The sequence below is a fragment of the Mus musculus genome, chromosome 5 (genome assembly GCF_000001635.26).
Source record: "Mus musculus strain C57BL/6J chromosome 5, GRCm38.p6 C57BL/6J".
Lineage (NCBI taxonomy): Eukaryota > Metazoa > Chordata > Mammalia > Rodentia > Muridae > Mus > Mus musculus.
Window position 1 is genome coordinate 142,443,346 of NC_000071.6, and position 19,174 is coordinate 142,462,519.

Consider the following 19,174-nt stretch of genomic DNA (forward strand, 5'->3'; position numbering starts at 1 on the left):
CAGGGCACCTACCTCACCTGCGCATGGCACCTCACCTGCGCAGGGCACCTCACCTGCGCAGGGCACCTACCTCACCTGCGCAGAGCACCTCACCTGCGCAGGGCACAGACATGCTTGAGGATAAGTCTGCAGTGTTTGCCTCTGAAGATCTTCCTTCTCTGCCCTTTTGTTCAAACTCAGCAGTAAATGGTGGGTGTCGTGCGGTTCCCACAGTGGAGGGACTCCCCTAGGGCCCCTCTGGCTTGTCCCGCATGGCCTGCCCTTTGCAGGCGTCCTTCTGCGTCAGGGCCTCGTGTTTCCGAGAGGGACTTTGGATTTCACGTCTCCTCCCTCTCCCCAGTAAAGTTCCATCGTCTTTGGTTCAGCTCCTGCCAGAGTCTCCTATTGTATGTGTGTCACAATTACGGGGCCCAGCCATTTCCTTCCTTGTACTCTGTCTTGTTTTCCCCATCTTGGGGTTTGTAATTCCCCTTTTCTGTGTGGTCCAGCGTGCTCGGTGTCCCGCACCCTTCTGGCAGGCTGCTGCCTCCGCAGCCCGGCCCTGGCTCTAGGTAGGACCTTCTGACCCACGAGTGGTCTTCCTCCTCATCCAGGACTTCCGGGAGGAAAAGGTTCCATCCTGGACTCACATGTCTTTCTTTCTTGAATTACTCCTCTCGGGTTATTAAGGAGCATTCTTCACCTACTTCCCGAGAAGGGTCCTGAGCGGCCGCCCCGCCAGCCTGGTGACTCGGCCCCTTTTGAAAACACTGTTGAGGGACTTGAGATTGGGAGGCAAGTCCTCGACCTCGAGTCCCTTCACTGCCTGTTCTCGCTCGGACCTCAGCTGCCCGAGTAGCTGGGTGACAACCCTGTGCCCAAACCCGTGGGGGGCGGGGGGGGCAGAGTTCAACTTCAGGTACCAGTTCTCCCCAGTGTCCTCAGGGTGCACTCCCTGGCCTAAAACCCCCCAGTTACTCTAGGCTGACTGGCCTGTGAGTCCCAGGGACCCTCCTGCCCCCTGCCCCCTGCCTCCTGCCTCCTCCGTGCTGGGATTACAAGTGCCAGCCACCACACCCAGCTTTTTGATGTAGGTTCTAGACATCAATTTCAGATCTTCATACTTATGTGGCCAGCACTTTACCAGCTGTGGTACCTTCACAGCCCTGGCCCTGGCAGCCCTTGCAGACTGTAACCCTCCACCCCCAATTTGACAGTACTGTTCCCCTGAACCCAGCAGTTCTAGGGTCTCCACACTGGCTGTGAGGCTGGCACTGGAAGAAAGTGACCAGAGAGGCCCTGCTACTGACACTGTCAAGGTGTTGGGTAGGGTGGGGTGTGGTACTCCTCCTCCATTCAGGTTTCTCTGTTTGAAATCTGCTCACAGTAACATGCAGAAGTGCAGTGGAGTTCAAAGCCTCCTTCAGCTGCTTAGCAAGTTCAAGGCCAGCTAAAGAGGCCCTGGAGAAGATTAGCATGTTCCCTCCCCTGTATAAATGAAAGAAAGAAAAGAAAAAGAAAGTAAGAAGTGACTGCCTGTATGGCTGCCTGTGCCTGTCAGGGGCCCTGGACACCTGAGCCAGGCAGCAGTGTTTCTCGGCATGACTGAGGAGTCAAGCAAGCCAGGCTCCAGGGTGTGGCCCAGGCTGTCACAGGGCCAGCATGAGATTATCAAGGTTGCTGCTGGAACAGGCCAGGGCCAGGCCAGTCCCCAGGAGCTGACTGGCACTACAGCCTGCAAGCTTCATCATTGTCTTCAGAGTGTGCTCACCACCGGGTGTGTGTGTGTGCGTGCGCGCGTGCGTGCGTGTGTGTGTGTGTGTGTGTGTGTGTGTGTGTGTGTGTGTGTGTGTGTGAACTCCTCTGAGGCTGTGCTCGGTTTTCCTCTCTGTTGTTTGAGACAGGGTCTCTCATTGGCCAACAGCAACTTACTTGACAGTGACAGGCATGAGTTTATTCGGCTCTGCTTCCTGTATGCAGACTCCATCACACTCTCCAAGCCGGCCCTCCACCAAGTCCTGGCTCTCTGGCTCCAGGGTGGAGCCAGTCAGTTTTTTTAGGGACTGAGTCCTGGGTTCCCCACAGGGAGGGCTCTGCCTTCCCTAGAAGCAAAAGGCTCCTCCTGAAGGATCAGAGCAACCTTGATCCCCAGGATCAACCTTGACTCCCCAGGATCAGAGCAACCTTGCAGGCATCTCTGTTGTTTCACTGTGGTTCTGTGAGGACAGCTTTTAGGTTTGTTTTGGTTTTGTTTGTTTGTTTGTTTGTTTGTTTGGGTTTTAAAGGCAGAGTCAGTCTTGCTGCCATAGGCTGGTCTGCAGGCTCCAACCCTCTCGGCTGTTCACCCTTGTTGTGAATTTCTCCTCACTTGGCCAGGGATTCCGCGGTCCCAGTGGTCATTTTAAGGCTCTGAGACCTGAGCCCCAGCCGCAGGATGCCCTGCCTCAGGCGCAGCTCTCTCCTTGTAGCCTGCTTGCAGCGGTTGTTCAGGGAGGTGGATTGAGAAAGCATGCTGTTCTGCTGTCTGCCTCGCAGAGGCTGCTGGGAAACCGCCATTACAGACTCAGGACTGGAGTGCTCGTTGCACATCCCAACTGTGGCCACACAAGGATCACTCACTGGCAGGAGCCAGGCTGAATCAGCTGAGGTTGCCTTCTCAAGTGGGGGAGGGGCATAAATGCATCCTGAGCCCAGAGTCTCACACATGCTAGGCAAGCCCTCTGCCACTGACCACAACCCCAGCCCCTCTCTTCTAGATAAGTGCTCTACCACTGAGCTACGTTCTGAGACTCTTTTAATTTTTTTTTTTTTTGGAGGGGGAGGACAGGGGTCAGTGGGGACAAGACAGGACTGAGTCTCAGTTCCCTAGGCTGGACTTGAACTCATTTCGTATCCCAGACTAACCTTGAGCTATAATCCTCCTGCCTCATCTTCCCCAGTATCTGGGACAACAGGCCTGCAACCATCAGGTCTGCCTCTTGACTTTTCCTGTGGGCCACACACACGAAGACCTTGACTCTGGATTTTTGTGTGAGTGAAAGTGTGCAGGACACCTCCTTGGAAGCAGGTGGCATGGACTCGCTGTCTGTGCCCACCATTGCTCTGTGCCCTTAGAACGGGCAGGGAGACTACGTACACCTAGGATTGGTGCTCACCATCTCCTTGGCAGCCCCCCTACCCCACCTCCACCTATGCTGGGTATCCATGGCCTGTAACTAAGAGCTGTGCTGTGTTCCCAGTGACTTCTCAGTCCCATGGCCACCAGTGAGACTTGATGTCTCTTGTCTTGGGGTAAACTCTGAAGTCATTATTGCCCAAGCCTGGGGCAGGATACCATGCGCCCCCAGGGTGGCACTGCTTGGTGACTCTCTAGTGACGAGCTCTCGAGAGCCCCTGTGCCATGTTTCTCTTGACCATGCTTTGTTCCAAGTCTGGTTTTGAAGCCTGGCTCTTAAAAAAAAAAAAACTTCATTTATTTGGTTGGTTGGTTGGTTTTAAGGCAGGGTCTTACTGTCATGCGTTGACTGGCCTCGAACTCACAGAGATCTGCTTGCCTCTGCCTCCTGCGTGCTGACATTCAAGGAGTGCTATGCACAGAGAAAACTGATTTTGCATGTGTGGACACTGGAGTAAAATCGGGATTATATTTTAGATTCAGAATTAAATTCAGACTGGTGTGGTGTGCATGCCTAGGACACACACACACACACACACACACACACACACACACACACACACACACACACACACACACACACACACACGGCCATGCTGGGCGTTCCCGTCCATCCTAGGCTTCATGATAGGAAAAGAGAATCAAATTCAAGCCAGACGTGCGATACACTCAGAAGAATGCGGCAGGAGGATGGTGCGTTTGAGAACAGCCTGAGCTACATATCAAGACCCCCCTTTAAAAAGAAAAAGAACCACAGAGAAATTCATGGTCTCCCTGCTCTAGGCAAGGCCTCTCAGCTTGCCCACCGGACTCTCTGTGTAGCCAAGCCTTGGCTGGGCCTGCGGACACGAGGCGGGGAGGAGGCCACCAGAAATTACCAACAGAAATTACCAGGTTTTTGAGGTGGTCAGAAGGTGAAGAGAACATGAACGCTTAAACTAGAGACTTTAGGGTTCTATGTGGTGTGCACCCCTCCTTCCTACAGAAGGGTCGTGACCCCAGAAGGAGTCCATCCTGCCACCAGGCCTCAGCAAGCTTTTGTTGACCTTGCTGAGACCTGAGCAGCTCTCAGGAAGAGGGAGATGGACCAGCAGCCACCCACAGGGTCACACCCCAGGCCTGAGGGACACTATGCAGGCAGAGGGCAGCCATGCCAGAGAGCGGTGGCCTGACACTTGTCATTTGCAGCCACAGTGTTGGTGGGATGATGTGACAGGCTTCCTGGGTGAGGGCAGAGGCAGGGTACAGAACAGTAACAAGGCCCCCACCGGCTTCAGAGTTGGGTTACTTTTCCTTATTTGAAAGGTTTTATTTTTTAACTTTTATGTTGCATTGTATTTATTTGGGGTGTGGGGGGGTGTGTGCGCGCACGTGCACGCAGGAGTGTGCCTCCTGTCTGCACCACAGTTTACATGTGGAGGTCAGAGGACAGCCTGGTGGGGTGGGGGGGCACTCAGATTCTTCCGCCATGTGGATCCCCAGGGTTGGACTCAGGTGGCCTGCGTTGGCAGCAGTCATCTTCCCATGCTGAGCCATCTAATGGGCCTACTAGAACCTCTCCTATTCACTTAGCTCACTCATCAGCCAACCAGCCAAAGCCCTGGGTTCCAGGTGCTGCTGGCCGGGTTCTCTTATGCACAGCCCACAGCTGCGCTGCCCTAGCGGTGGTAGGTCACAGTGGAGCTGATGGCCCAGGGCTGAGAAATCTATGTGCTTCCTCTTCTGCCAGCCAGCAGACCTCCCCACAACCCGCCTCACCGCCACCCCACTCCCCTCCACAGCATCTGTTTCAAATTCCCTCTTGTGGAGTTACTTGCCATCCAAGCCTGTTCTCGGAGCGCCATCTTGTGGTCACTTTTATGCTAGCCATGCTTTCACAGCCAGAGCAGCGTGCCTTTGCTGAAGCAGCTGAGGCTACTCCTTTCTTGCTTATTAGAACCTCTTGGCCTGGGGACTCGGCTACCTACAGCTTTGGCCTTGGCCTCAGAGGAGTAAAGCTTGTCTGCCCTCTCTTGGGTCCTTTGGTTGTGTTTCTCCAGCTTCCTGAAGCTGATCGCCCAGTGTTGTTGCCAGTAGGGCAGAAATAACACCTCCACCCATCATCCGTGGTGATTTGGAGACAGGGTTCTCACCCAGAGCCCTTCCTCCCAGGGTCTCAGACTGACTGTGTTTTTTTCTTCTCTTTAGTGTCCCCAACTCCTGTCCAGCAAGTCCTCGAGGGGCTGGGTCATCCAGTTATCGCTTTGTCCAGAATGTGACCTCCGACCTTCAGCTGGCCGCAGAGTTTGCTGCGAAGGCCGCCTCCGAGCAGCAAGCAGATGCGTCTGGCGGAGACAGCCCCAAGGTCTGACCTCAGACATGCTGTGGGGACCAAGACTCTAAAGCAAGGGTCCTGAGGGTGGCTCCGCTGGGGTATTCAAGGTTGCAGCACATGGCTGCATTGAAGGATCCGTCTACCTATGTCAGTTCCCAGACGTGAGCTTTGCCATTGCAGTGAGCTGGAGTCCTCTCCCCAACCCAGGACTTCTTGTTCTGTCCACCGCTAGTGAGACATTTTCAGAGTTTAATAGTCTTTAAGACAAATGACACATTTGTCTGTCTTTTCTACCCACCCTGTTCTTTACGTTTTTCAAGACAGGTTTCTCTGTGTCACCCTGGCTGTTTTGGCACTTGCTCTGTAGACCAGGCTGGCCTTGAACTCACAGATCCACTTCCCACATGCGGAGATTAAAGGTGTGCGACACCGCCTGTGCCACTCACCACCCTCTTTTGATGGTACTGGGAATCAGACCCAGGAGTGAGTCTTCAGAGCCTATACCACCAACCCTCTTTTTGCTTTTTATTTTGGGGTAGAGTCTCACTAAGTAGCCCCAGCTGGTTTTGAACTTGTGACTGTCCTGCCTCCACCTCCTCAATAGTTAGGATAATTGGCCTGTGCCACCAGATCAACGACAATTTTTTTTTTTTAATAACTGTGTCTTTGTTCCTTTCTGTCTGGTGGCTGACAGTATGCCGGGGGGGGGAGTGAGAGACTCCAGGATTCAGTGGTTCAAAACCTGATTTCTCTCCAGTGACGTGGGACTTGGGGTGTCTTCTGTTCCTTTCCTTCCTCCATGTGTCTGTTTGCACACACTTGCATGTGTGCAGCAGTGCTAGCCCACACCGTGTCTTTCTCAGCTCTTTTCCACCGTATCTTTTGAGGCAGAGTCTCACTGTACCTGGCGCTTCCCCTGTAGACGTCAGGCAGCCAGTGAGTCACTGGGATTACAGTAACATCAGGTCTTTTATTTCTCACGGGTGCCAGGGATCCAAACTCGGGTCTTGATGCTTGCACGGCAGGCAGGCTCTTTATGCACTTAGCATTTCCCCAGGCCCTTGATTTTGCTTACTGCTTTTTTGAGAGACTCCAGTAGCTGAGGCCAGCCTAATACTCAGACATGCTGCGACCGCATGTACACCTGGCCAGAGGCACTATTCTGAATTCTTTTTGTTGTTGTTTGGGGTTTTTGAAACAAGGTCTCAACCATAACCCAGGTTAACCTTAAAATCAAGGTCCAACGGCTGGGACCAGACGCAGTCCGTCTATTGTCCCATCGTTCAGCGAGCATGGGATGGATGAGGCGGGCCTCCAGGGTGACTTAATGCAGCAGCCACTTTGGTCTGCATTGGGCTTGGGTGGCCTGGGTGGGGGGATTCTGTCCTGCTCCCCAATCGCTGTTTTATGTGAACTCTGCCCTCCAGGACGAGTCGAAGCCACCGTACTCCTATGCGCAGCTGATCGTGCAGGCCATCTCCTCAGCCCAGGACAGGCAGCTAACACTAAGTGGCATCTACGCCCACATCACCAAACATTACCCTTACTACAGGACTGCCGACAAGGGCTGGCAGGTGAGGCCCTGGGAGCCTGGGCAGACTCCGTGCTTCACATAAACCCACAGTAACCCACAGGAGATGCCTGGGAGCTTCCCCAGGTGACATGCAGTGTCACAGTACTTTGTGGTGTTCCAGAGCCATTAGAGAGCTGGTTTCGTTTCGTTTTGTTTCTGTAAAAAGGTCTCATGTAGCCAAGGCTTGCCTCAAACTTACGTACCCAAGGATGGCCTCCTGTCCCCCAAGTGCTAGGACTGCAGGCATGTACCGCCATGCCGAGATTGTGTGGTGTGGGGCTTCATGCATTATGACCTCAACCGCACACACACACACATCATTTCATGCAGCAGCTCCCGTGTGACTTTTGTCTGTGTCAGAGGCGCTGAGGCCTCGGCGTTGCACATAATTGGCACAAGCGGAGCCATTTGACTCCTTTCTTTGTAATTAGCATGCTCTGCTGGCTAACTCACCCAGAAGAACCTTTTGTTTCTTTTCCTTTGATGCAAGGTCTCTTGTAGCCCAGGCTGGCTCTGAACTTTCTGTGTAGCCATCAGCGAACCTCTTGTATCCGCTTCCTGAGTGCTGACATTACAGAGTGCACTCAGCATGCCTGTTTCATCTGGTGCTGGGGGTGGAGCCCGGGGCTTCCTGCGAGGTAGGCCAGCACCACACTAACGGAACCACAACCCCCAGCTCCACAAGGGGCTTTTTTGAGTCAAGGGCTCACTGTATAGCCCAGGCTGACCTTGAACTCATGATCCTCCTGCCTTGGCCTTCCAAGCACTGAGGAGACAGGCATGAGCTCCCACACCCAGCTCTCGGGATATGTGTTGAGCCGGGCCAGCCGGGCCAGCCTCGGCTCTGCTCCATTCCTGGCTTGATCCTGTACACTTGTCTCTTTCTTCCACAAAGAGCAGTGAAGGATTTTACTGTGTGAAGTTTGAATAGCAGAAGCTACCCTGTGCCCTACGCATTCCCTGGGAGGGGTGGTCACCTGCAGCCAGGTGCCAGTCACCAGGTCTCCCTCTGGTGGCTGTGACCCACACATGTCTCTCTCTGTCTCCTACAGAACTCTATCCGACACAACCTCTCTCTTAACCGCTACTTCATCAAAGTCCCTCGGTCCCAGGAGGAGCCTGGGAAGGGCTCTTTTTGGCGAATAGACCCTGCCTCCGAAGCCAAGCTCGTGGAACAAGCATTCCGAAAGCGGAGACAGAGAGGTGTCTCCTGCTTCCGCACCCCCTTCGGGCCTCTGTCCTCACGGTAAGCTCCCTGGCACTGTGTAGAGGCTAGACCCCCGGGTCTCAGCAGTGGGGGAGACTTGGTACTGGAGGACTGTGGTCTGTTCCATGGAGCACAAGTTCCCTTTGACTCTGGCTTTTCTCTTTGCTGCATTTCCCCATTAACTCATTTGTTACTTTACATCCTGATCCCAGCGTCCCCTCCCTCCTCTCCTCCCAGCCCCTCCCTCTCCCCTCCCTCCTCTCCTCCCAGTCCCTCCCTCTCCTCCCAACCCCTCCCTCTCCCCTCCCTCCTCTCCTCCCAGCCCCTCTCCCCTCCCTCCTCTCCTACCAGTCCCTCACTCTCCCCTCCCCTCCTCTCCTCCCAGCCCCTCCCCTCCTCTCCTCTGCTTCTTGAAGCAGTCAGTGAGGTGGCTGCTGGCTGCTTCAGTGGTGTGTGTAGGAGGCTGAGCCAGCCATAACCTGTTCAAAGGGCAGGGTACCAGAGCTTTCACTGAATGGCCAGAGGCTCCCCTGCTGATGTTGGGACCTTGAGCTCCCTCTGCTATTAATGGAGCCATGTTGGGAGCATAACTTGTCGCTGGAAGCAGAATTGGATGGACAGACCCCACCACTAATAGCTAGCTCCACTGGGTTGTGCACCTGTCTGGCAGGTAAAGGCCATTTGGACAGCTCTCTCTGACCACGTGTGGTCCATGGGAGCTGGTACTTCTTTTTTTTTTTTAAAGATTTATTTATTCATTATATGTAAGTACACTGTAGCTGTCTTCAGACACTCCAGAAGAGGGAGTCAGATCTTGTTACAGATGGTTGTGAGCCACCATGTGGTTGCTGGGATTTGAACTCCTGACCTTCAGAAGAGCAGTCGGGTGCTCTTACCCCCTGAGCCATCTCTCCAGCCCAAGGAGCTGGTACTTCTAAGGACAGCTGTTGAGTCTGCCTGTGGTCACCAGCAGATGAGAGACTCCTGACTAACATGAGTCAGGTGGCTGGCACTCTCAGGACTACAGGACAGCAGAACCTAGTGCTCCTGTCCTAGTGTCACACTGAGCCTAGGAGGGGCTTCTCGGATAGGAGTGCCTGCATCTGCACTAGTCATCCTTGTGGTCGTCCAATAGCAGTCTGGGGTTTGTGTAGTACTGTGATTCAATCAACAGCCTCATCCTGGTAGTCGGGGCTTTACCACTGAGCCACAAGCCTAGCCCCCTGCCAGAGGATGCAAGGCCGGGCTGGCACTCTACTGCTGAGCTGAGCTGCGCTCCAACCCTGTTTGTTTCACCTTTCACTCGGAGTCAGAGTTGTCCAGACTGGCCTTGAACTCACTCTGTAGCCCAAGCAGACCTTGCGCTTCAGGCCCTCCAGCCTCTGCCTTCCAAATAGCAAGGATGACGGGCCAGCATTGTCACACCTGGCTACAAGCTTTTTCTTTTGGCATAGGCTGAGCCGCTCCTGGAGGGTGGCAGGACCTTTTATGCGGTATGTACTGCAGAATGTGCAGTTGCTAGGAAGCAGTCCTTCCTCTACCCCTCAGCCTGTTTAATGGGCACCTTCCTACCCAGCTCCCCACTGCATGGAATAGCAGTGCTGGGTCTTCATCACCAGGGAGAACCTGAGGGAGATAAGAGAGAAGCTCCTGCAAGTACAACGTGGAGACATGGGGAGATGCGAGGCGCATCCCGTGAGGTGCACGTTAGAAACTGTTCAGCAGAGATGGGGGTGGGTAGTCTGTATTCGTAGACTCACTGGCTCAGATGTCTGGGCAGGCATAGGATGTCTCACAATTGTTGAATGGGGTGTGTGTGGGTTGTGTGGGTGTGTGGGTGTGGGTGTGTGGGGGGGTGTGCCTCTACCTCCTCCATTATGATGTGCCACCTTGGTGTGTCCCTTTCTCTTCTCAGGAGTGCTCCAGCTTCACCCACCCACCCAGGGCTGATGTCCCCTCGTTCCAGTGGCCTGCAGACCCCAGAGTGCCTGTCTCGGGAGGGCTCCCCCATTCCACATGATCCCGACTTGGGGTCAAAGTTAGCCTCTGTTCCAGAGTACCGCTATTCCCAGAGTGCCCCAGGTAAGACATAGGTTCATCCTCTTCCCGGATGTGGCAGACTGGGTGCCGCCCATCCATGTCACTGTCCTCTATGTCATCCTGCAGGCTCCCCTGTCAGCGCCCAGCCGGTGATCATGGCTGTCCCTCCCCGACCTTCCAACCTAGTGGCTAAGCCTGTCGCCTACATGCCAGCTTCCATAGTGACCTCACAGCAGCCCTCAGGCCACGCCATCCATGTGGTCCAGCAGGCCCCTACCGTCACCATGGTGAGGGTGGTTACCACCTCTGCCAACTCAGCCAACGGGTACATCCTGGCTAGCCAGGGCTCGACTGGGACCTCCCACGACACAGCAGGCACAGCCGTGTTGGACCTGGGCAATGAGGCTCGAGGTAATGTGACCGCAACTGTGTCCCAGCACAGTTGTCACTGTTAGGCAGGGTGAGCCCGGGCCAGCAGGGAGGTGGGACTTGGTCACTGTCCTCCTAGAGTTTAAGACAGCGTGGCTTCCCCCTGAAGACTCAGTTCTACCGTCACTGACAGGGCTGTGCGTTTAAACTGTGTTTTCATTCAAGGGAACAACAGTCAAGATGCAGTCCTAATTGACTTATTTAAAAGATTGGTTTATTATTATTCTGTGTATATGGTTGTTTTGTGTGCCGTGTCTGTACCACAGTGCCTGAGGAGGCCAGAAAGGGGCATCAGATACCCTCAAAGTGGAGTTGACAGTTGTGAGCCACTATATGGATGGGCTTAACCACTGGACCATCTCTCCAGCTGTTTATTTATTTTTAGACAGTGTCTCAGTATGTGTCCCTGGGTGGGCTGGCTTCAGACCCACTGTCACCTTGCCTCGGCACTGCTGAGATTACAGACAGACATCTCATGCCTATGTCTCATCTCCTTCCTAAGGAGCTATGGTGTGGGCATTGGCGATACACTCAGTTTTGTGAAAGGCAGCCTCAGAACTCTCTGGGAAGTGATATCTCTTGGTCGTTATTCCCACTGGGGACTCAGTTTCAGTGTTATCTGTGTACCTTAATGTTGTCATTATGGAGACTGGCTTTGCCTGATGGCACAGGCTTGTTCTCCCAGCTCCTACAGAGGTGGGGCCAGCTTGGGCTGCGCAGCAAGCTGAAGGCCAGCCCGCGTAACTTAACTAGACTTTGTCTTTAACAATTAGAGGGGGTGGAGTGGGGCTGGAGATGACCCCCATTGAGCATGTAGCCTTATGTTCAATCCCTGGCACCATTAGGAACAACACCGAAATAGTGATTGCAATCGTAGAAATGACATCTTAGCAAAAGAGACAGTCGCAGCCCTAACAGCAAACTGTCTCATTCCTGACAATACGTTTTGCCTCGCAGCTTAAGTTTGGGTCAGTTGTAGTTGAAGGTATAATTATGATTTTTTTTAATTTTCATTTTGGTTTTGGTGTTTGTGACAAAGGCTTGTGGAGCCCGTACTGACCTTGAACTCACTCTGTAGCCAAGGATGACTTGAAATCCTCCTCGGTGCCCCACCTCCATCCCCAGCATGTTCTAAAGCCCTGTGATTTAAACATATCTCCAAGGATTGTCCTAGGAAGGCCTCTCCCGGTGCTGCCCCATTCCCTGCCCCGCAGCCAACTTCATGCTGGGCATTGGTGGGACTCGGTGGCTGGGGCCACGTGTGCTTCTGACTGACTGTCTGCCCCACAGGTTTGGAAGAGAAGCCCACCATAGCATTTGCCACAATCCCCGCAGCCAGCCGAGTTATCCAGACGGTCGCCAGCCAGATGGCCCCAGGAGTCCCCGGACACACAGTCACCATCCTACAGCCGGCTACACCAGTGACTATCGGGCAGCACCACCTTCCGGTCCGGGCTGTCACTCAGAATGGAAAGCACGCTGTACCCACGAATAGCTTGACTGGCAATGCTTATGGTGAGGCCCCAGCCTGTTCAGCCTGAGCCCAGCACCGGGGACCCACCCTGAGGCAGCACAGCTCAGGGGAGCGCATGCCTGCTTTGCCAGTCCACTCGGTTCAGTGTCCTATGCACCTGCTGTGTGCCAGGACTGAGGCCATGCTGGGCAAGGCATACTGGTCTGGTGACCCCATGTTGGCTAGGATGGAATGGAGGTCAGAGGAGGAAGTCAGGCTGCCCATGGGGTGCTGGTGGCTAGGTCTCTCTGCGCCCAGGCATGGTAGTTATTTTTCTTGTTGCTATAATAAAATACCTGATACCAAAAGCAATGGAAGGGAGGGAGGGAGGGAGGGAGGGAGGGAGGGAGGAAGGAAGGAAGGAAGGGTGGGGGGGGGGCGGGTGGGTTTCTTCACTGTGAAGGTCCTTCCAACATGGCTGGGAGGCATGGCAGCAGTCAGGAAGCAGAGGGAGAGGAAGCCGGTCCTTAGCTTGCTTTCCACTTTAGTCAATCTTGGAAGCCAGCGCAGGACGGTGTTACCACAGCCAGTGTAGGATGTTGTCACCACAGGCAGGATAGGTCTTCCCTCTTCGTGACCCTGATCTAGAAGCCCCTCACAGACAGGCCCAGAGGTTTGTTTCCATTGCAATTTTAAATCCCACTAAGGTGATGTAAAGATTCATCATCACAGAGGCAAAGAGGGGAGGGAGGGGCATCCTCAGGGTGACAGAGGCAGCAAAGAAAAGGGCCCTGAGTGGAGTCGGGTGTTGGGTGTCTGACTCAAACTTGCTGTCGGCGGGGAGAAGGAGTCTGTGTGAGGAACGGGCAGAGAAAGAACTGTGGCTCTGGCTTTGCTGCTCGGGTCAGTTAGTGGTCAAATAGTGATGACCCTTAAGTAACCTCTTCTTCCTACCGCCAGCCCTCAGCAGCCCCCTGCAGCTCCTGGCAGCCCAGGCAAGTTCATCCACTCCAGTGGTCATCACCCGGGTGTGTGAGGTGGGGCCTGAGGAGCCAGCAGCAGCCGTCTCAGTAGCCGCTAATGCAGCGCCAACCCCAGCCGCCTCCACTACCACATCTGCCTCTTCTAGCGGAGAGCCCGAGGTCAAGAGGTCCCGGGTAGAGGAACCCGGTGGGACAGCCACCACACAGCCCACAGCTATGGCAGCCACCGGCCCTCAGGGCCCGGGGACCGGCGAGTGAAGTGTCGCCTGCAGGAAGGTGGAGTGAAACTCACGCCACAGGAGCCCTAGTGGCCAGCAGCTACATTCAAGGACCGAGTGGAAAAGCCCATCACAGCCTGCAGCCCTCATGTGGGTGGCCGCCGCACTCGGACAGTTTCCTTTTTATCTCCTGTCCTCCCATGGTTTGAAACAAACACATAAACACGTACAGACAACTTGATTGTATGAATCTGGGGGTTCTGTGTGTTTATTTACCCCTCTCTCATGCCATCGCCTCTCCCCAGTTCTTGGGGGAGAAGGTCTATCTAGCCCAGCTCCTCAGGAATGGATCCCAGGCAGCGCCCACAACAAGAGCCTGAGCCCCAGGCCTGGACAGAAGCACAGTGCAAACCCAGGCTCCTCTCTCTGAGAGTGGGTCCACGGATTTCCTATTTGTGACTGATCCGGGAATAGACCAGAAAACAGAATGGCAAGAACTTCCCAGCCACAGGCTAGGATACAGAGCCCTCTCCCCAAAAGTGACAGAGACTGTGGCATTAACTGGGGTCAGGGAGATCTGCTTTGGCTTTGGACCCTAAATATTTCTTTCAGCTAAATATGGAATCTGGGCTCATCTCCAACCTGAGACACACAGAGCAGACCATGTGTCTCTGAGGTTCCCTTTTGTAGGCAGCCAAGCAACACCAGGCCCTGCGCTCGACCACACCAGGCCCTGGTGAACATGCCGCTCTCCCTGATAACTCCAAGAAGGATGGGCGGCTCCCACATTGATGGATCAAAGAGCTCTGGGTTGAAAGTCAGCCCAGGGCCAGTGCCCACAGCACTGAATGAGTCGAGAGCTGCAAGCTACAAACGGATCTCCAGGGAAGCCTGAGCCAGCTGCAAGGGAAGTCGGTCAGCCACTTGCTCAGCAGGAGGATGATGGATGGTGGGTGGTATGCGGCAGGAAGACAGCAGAGGATCTGGGCGGTGATCTGCTCACACCGTCTCCTCCCCCACCCACCCCACCCCCATTCCAGTTAACTGAGAACCCTGTCCAGTTTGAAAATGGAAACCCTCTTTTCTACCTGACCGTTATCCTCTGGAAAGGAAACTACCTCTCCGGACAGCAGTCGGTGCCAAGTTTGAGTACAGTGCAGCAAGAACCAAAGCGTGGGTGTCAGCTGAGGACTTGGACGCCCGGGGAAGGTCCCTTTGCATGCCGGACAAGTGACCAACAGCACTTTAACATACACCACACCAAGTCTCGTGAGCAGGAGCCATCAAATGTTTCTCTCTGTGAGAATGAGAGTTGATTTTATAGAAGCAGTCATGGGGGCTGTGCGACAGGAAACTCCAAAGCAGCCAGAAACTCAGTGTTGGTCCTCCTAGAGGGTGGTCGGTAAGCAGCTGGCAACAACTTGGACAGAGCCCCAGGCCCTGTCGTTGGTATCAAACCACCCACCAGTCAGCCGCCTTCTCTGCCTGGTGCCGGTCAGAAGAGGCCCAAGGGCCCTGTGGGCAGAGAGCAGGCTGGACAAGCTGCCTTTGCTGGAAGGGACTCCAGACCTGGAGGCTGTGGTCACAGGAGAGCAGATGACCGGGATGGATAAGTCCAAGCTCCGATGTATGGCTGCTGCCATTGAAGCCACCAGTGCCCCCCACACATCAGGGACCAGGGCGGAGCACCTGCCTCCTCTCTTGAGCTATCTCCCAAGCTCCCCAGCCAGTCATTTCTGTAGTACTCGGCTTCAAGCCAGTGTTTTGGAGGTCTCCTGCCTATTGCCTGGAAAGGTTCAGAGAAGTGGGGCTGGTGTGATGGTGGCTGGGGGAGGGGTTTCCCCTCAGAGGGGGCAGAGGGCTGGCTCTGTCTCACATCTTCCCTTGGTACCTGGCATGAACTTCTCTCTGTGTGCCTGGTGTGAGCCTGGGGTTAGGGAAGAACGAATGGGGTGGAGATCTGAGTTGCGTAGTGGGCTGAGGTGACAAGGGACGTTGGTGCCAGCTGCTGATCTTTCCCTCCATCACCCTTTACTCCAGGGCTGTCCATGGTCACCCTCCAAGGCAGATTAAGATTGTGGATGGTCATGAGCAGGTTGCTGTCCCAGTTCCTGAAACGTGGGCTCCGTGCTCTGAGGCAGATCTTCACCATTAACAGGGGCGTGGAAGGGTATGGAGAGAGAGAGAGAACACACACTGTCCCGGTACACGGCCTGACGGCCTGGTTGGACAGCCTGAGCTACAAGGAGGCTAGACTAGTGCTGCTGCTCTGCGGAGTGGGTTTGGTCATCTGCTGGGCAGAAGCTGGCACCAGAGCGTGCTCCCACAAGCTCTGAGCCAGGAGGGCCATGTCCACGCACTGTGTGGCCCATGGCTGGCAACCCTGGAGCACCCCACTAAGCCCTGGGTTGGGGGAACAATTCAGGAACAGATGTGAAGCCTTTATAGACAAAGGAACCCCTTGGGCAGTGGTAAAACAGTGTAAGGTGGGGGTTAAAGGTCAGTGAAATGTAAGAAGAAACCCTTCCCCATAGAGAGAAACGGGTGGATTGTTCCTGTTCTTCCTCAAAATCCTCAAATTTCATAACACCCACGTGACATTGCTCGCCCAGTCCCTCCCTCCCCATCCGAACTGCACAGTGCCTGCTTAGAATAAGTCAGAAAGGGGTGGCGTCTCAGCTCTAGTGAAAGGTCCCTCATGTGTGGGAAACATCACATCCTGGCCAGGAGAGGCAAAGTCACCACAAATGGCCACAGGGTACCCCGAGGCTAGGTCAGGGGGAACAGAGCGGCCACCTATATCCTCACCTCCGGTCTCCCAGAATACCTCTGCTTAGAAGCAATATTAAAAAGGATAAGTCAAGCTGTTCCAAAGATTGCCACTGCAGACACCACTTCCCTTCAGAGCAGGCCCTCTGACAGGGACTTTGGCTTGCTGGGCCGGGTGGGCGGGGCAGAGAACAGAGGCCTTCTGCCTGCTGCTTCAGTCCTGCTCCCCATTTAATGCCCCCTTTCATCTTGGGAGTTCTCATGAACTCAGGGTGGGTCTTGCACCCACCTGCTTGTTGGGCTCTAGATTGTTTTGTTTTGGGTTTTGTTTGTTTGGGTCTGTCCTGCAAGGTGAGCTACTAGGCCAGTGCTCTACCACTGGCTGTACTCCCAGCCATTTTGATTTTTTAAACTTGAGATGGGACTCACAAAGCTGCCCAGGCTGGCCTTGAACTCCCAGTCCTCTTGCCTCAGCTTCCTGAATTTCTGGGGTGATGGCCTACATGCTACCATGGCCCAGCGCTGTTTGCGTTTTGTCTTTTTTTGTTTGTTTGTTTCTGTACCAAAAGCTGCTACACTGGTGACACAGCAGGGTGTGGCCTAGGTGCCCCCACAGACTGGCATATGGCACGTCTCTCTCTCTCTCTGCCCTCCCTAACCCCTAACGTCACAGCTGCTTGGCAAGGGAACATTTTTGAACCAACCACAGATGTTTCCTTAGGAAAAGTAGGTTTTCTACTCGTGGTGAAGAACAAAAGCCCCCTGAGTGGTCCTGGCTGCTCCTCTGCATTGCCTCACTGCTCCAAGGTTCCCTCTATCAGGCCTCAGCTCTACTGCAGGGAACATTCTAGAACCTGCCCCCCACACACACACTCCCCCCCATGGGCACGGGGCATAACAGCCTGGGCAGGCCTGTCCCACAGATGAGGCCAGCCGCATGCCTTCTCCAGAGGTACCATCTGGGCACGAGGCAGGACAGAGGATGCTCGAAGGGAGGAAGCGGCCAGCTAGAGGGAGAGCAGTTTGGTAAGAGCTAAGGGGAGGTAAGCCGGTGGGACTGGAGGCTGAGGGCTGCCCTCACAGCTGGTGCCGAGCCAGCAGTGGTAAAGATCCCTCAGTGAGGAGTCTGTCTGTCTGTCTGTCTCTGTGTGTGTGTGTGTGTCTCTCTCTCTCAAAATACTTAGAGTGCTTCAGTCACAATGAAAAGCATGTGTTTCTGTACTTGGGCTAAGCTGTCAAACACAGGCTGCCTAGGGCCCCCAGGACCTCTTCCCCTAAGTCCTTGTCTGTGTGTGCACGCACACACACACACACACACACACACACACACACACACACACACACACGCACACCTGCCTTGTGAGAGTTAGAGGACTAGAAGGGCCTGCTGCTTTACCTCTGGAATCCTGTTCCTGTGACTACTCACAGGTGACCAGTGTGGAGGAATCTGGGGCCCAGGCACCCCAAAAGCCTGAGTGCAGACAGTGGCCAGGTGTGGTCCACAACCCCATATGTGAAGCACTTACCACCATTAGAGCAACCTCAGCACTGTCCCCTGTGTCCCTGGGACTGGCTGACTCTGAGCTCCGTGACCCACTGAATGTTCATGTTCTCTGTCCTGTATGTATCCAAATGGCACCTTGGCTTCTGAGTCTGAATTTGCTGGCTTAGAACTTTTGTTTTTAATTGGTAAAACTGGGAATTCAAAAATCTAATATTTTCAATTTGGTCCCTCTCTCCCATAGTCTCCTCTTAACGTCCTTCCTGGGTGGGAGGGGCATTTGGGATCCCTGATAATACCTTAGCTTGATTCTTAGGCTGGGAAAAGGTGGTGGGGGTGGGGAGGGGTGACCCTAGCTGTTTTCCAGGTCTCTCCTTGGATTCTGCTGTGTTCTTGGGGGGGGCGGGCAGCAGCTGTGCACGTGTGAGGGAGGGGCTAAAGCCAATAGTGAGGCGGTTCTTTTTCTTAACTGAATGATAATTCTGTAAAAGTAATTGGGGGAGGGTCTTCAGGGAGTATGTGTGTGTGTGCGTGCGTGAGAGCATGTGTGATTTTGTTTTGTTTCATTTTTTACAGTGGCTGTCAAGTATTTTCATGATATGTTTAACACTTAGTGCTTTAAAAGCAGTGGTACCCAATACGATGGGAATCCGAGTTCCAGAGATGGGACGTGCCCCACCTCAGTGAGCGAAGGTCCCACTCTGGAGGCAGGGGTAAGAAAGGCCTGCGGACCCACACACCAAGCAGCAACACCTGGGCGTTCATTTCAAACGGGATACAGTATTTTTTTATAACAGAACCATCCTTTTTTTAAACAAAAAGTTTTGACACCTGAATGTGATTTCTAACTATTATTAGACGTTAATGTTTTAAAGCTATAACAAAGTGGAAATTTCTACTTTCTTTTTCATTCATTTGAACTGTTCTTTTATCTATTCGGTTGTTGTATGTGGGTGGGGAAGCTCTGTTTTCTCCTCTTAGCATTTGTTTCTATAACCAGAAATAAAAATTATATATTAAAGAGATGTACCCAAGGGTATGAGTGGTCCCTGGGAGTGGGTGACTGTGAAGGGCAGACCAATAGATAGCCTGGACACGCACTACTGCTTCTGGTCCCCAGGTGTTTCCTTGCATGCCTCCCAGGTGTGCAGTCCAGGAAGCCATGGGGTGAGGTAGAGTCTTGCCGGTGCCTGAGCTCCAAGGATGCAAGATGGTGTACAGATGGCAAGAGCTAGCCCATCTCCCCTGACTTTTGACACAGGTCCACCGCTGGGCCAGGGTGTGACAAAGGGGGTGGCATTTAATTTGCAGCTCGAAGTTCCAGAGGGTTAGAGTCTATGACCATTGTGGCAGGGAGCGTGGCAGCAGACAAGCAGGCATAGGGTTGGGGCAGTAGCTGAGAGTTTACATATTGAGACAGCCGCTGCAGGACAGAGTTGAGCTAATGGGGGATGCTTTGGGCACTTGACTGCAGGCCACACCCCCTAACCCTTCCCAAACAGTTCCACCAACTGGGGTCAAAACATTCAAGTA

General features: G+C 53.9%; 1 protein-coding gene across 2 annotated transcripts in view; it reads left to right on the top strand.

Annotated features, from left to right (window-relative positions):
* The window catches only part of Foxk1 (forkhead box K1), a 60,519-nt gene extending 41,849 nt beyond the window's left edge, over nucleotides 1-18,670 (top strand). For both annotated transcript variants that reach the window (NM_199068.2, XM_006504654.2), the window contains exons 3-9: nucleotides 5,342-5,498; nucleotides 6,896-7,042; nucleotides 8,094-8,287; nucleotides 10,164-10,330; nucleotides 10,415-10,699; nucleotides 12,008-12,232; nucleotides 13,131-18,670. In NM_199068.2, the coding sequence (NP_951031.2) occupies nucleotides 5,342-5,498; nucleotides 6,896-7,042; nucleotides 8,094-8,287; nucleotides 10,164-10,330; nucleotides 10,415-10,699; nucleotides 12,008-12,232; nucleotides 13,131-13,411 (1,456 nt within the window). In that variant the 3' untranslated portion in view covers nucleotides 13,412-18,670. The remainder of the gene's footprint in view (nucleotides 1-5,341; nucleotides 5,499-6,895; nucleotides 7,043-8,093; nucleotides 8,288-10,163; nucleotides 10,331-10,414; nucleotides 10,700-12,007; nucleotides 12,233-13,130) is intronic.
* Nucleotides 18,671-19,174: the final 504 nt, after the last annotated feature.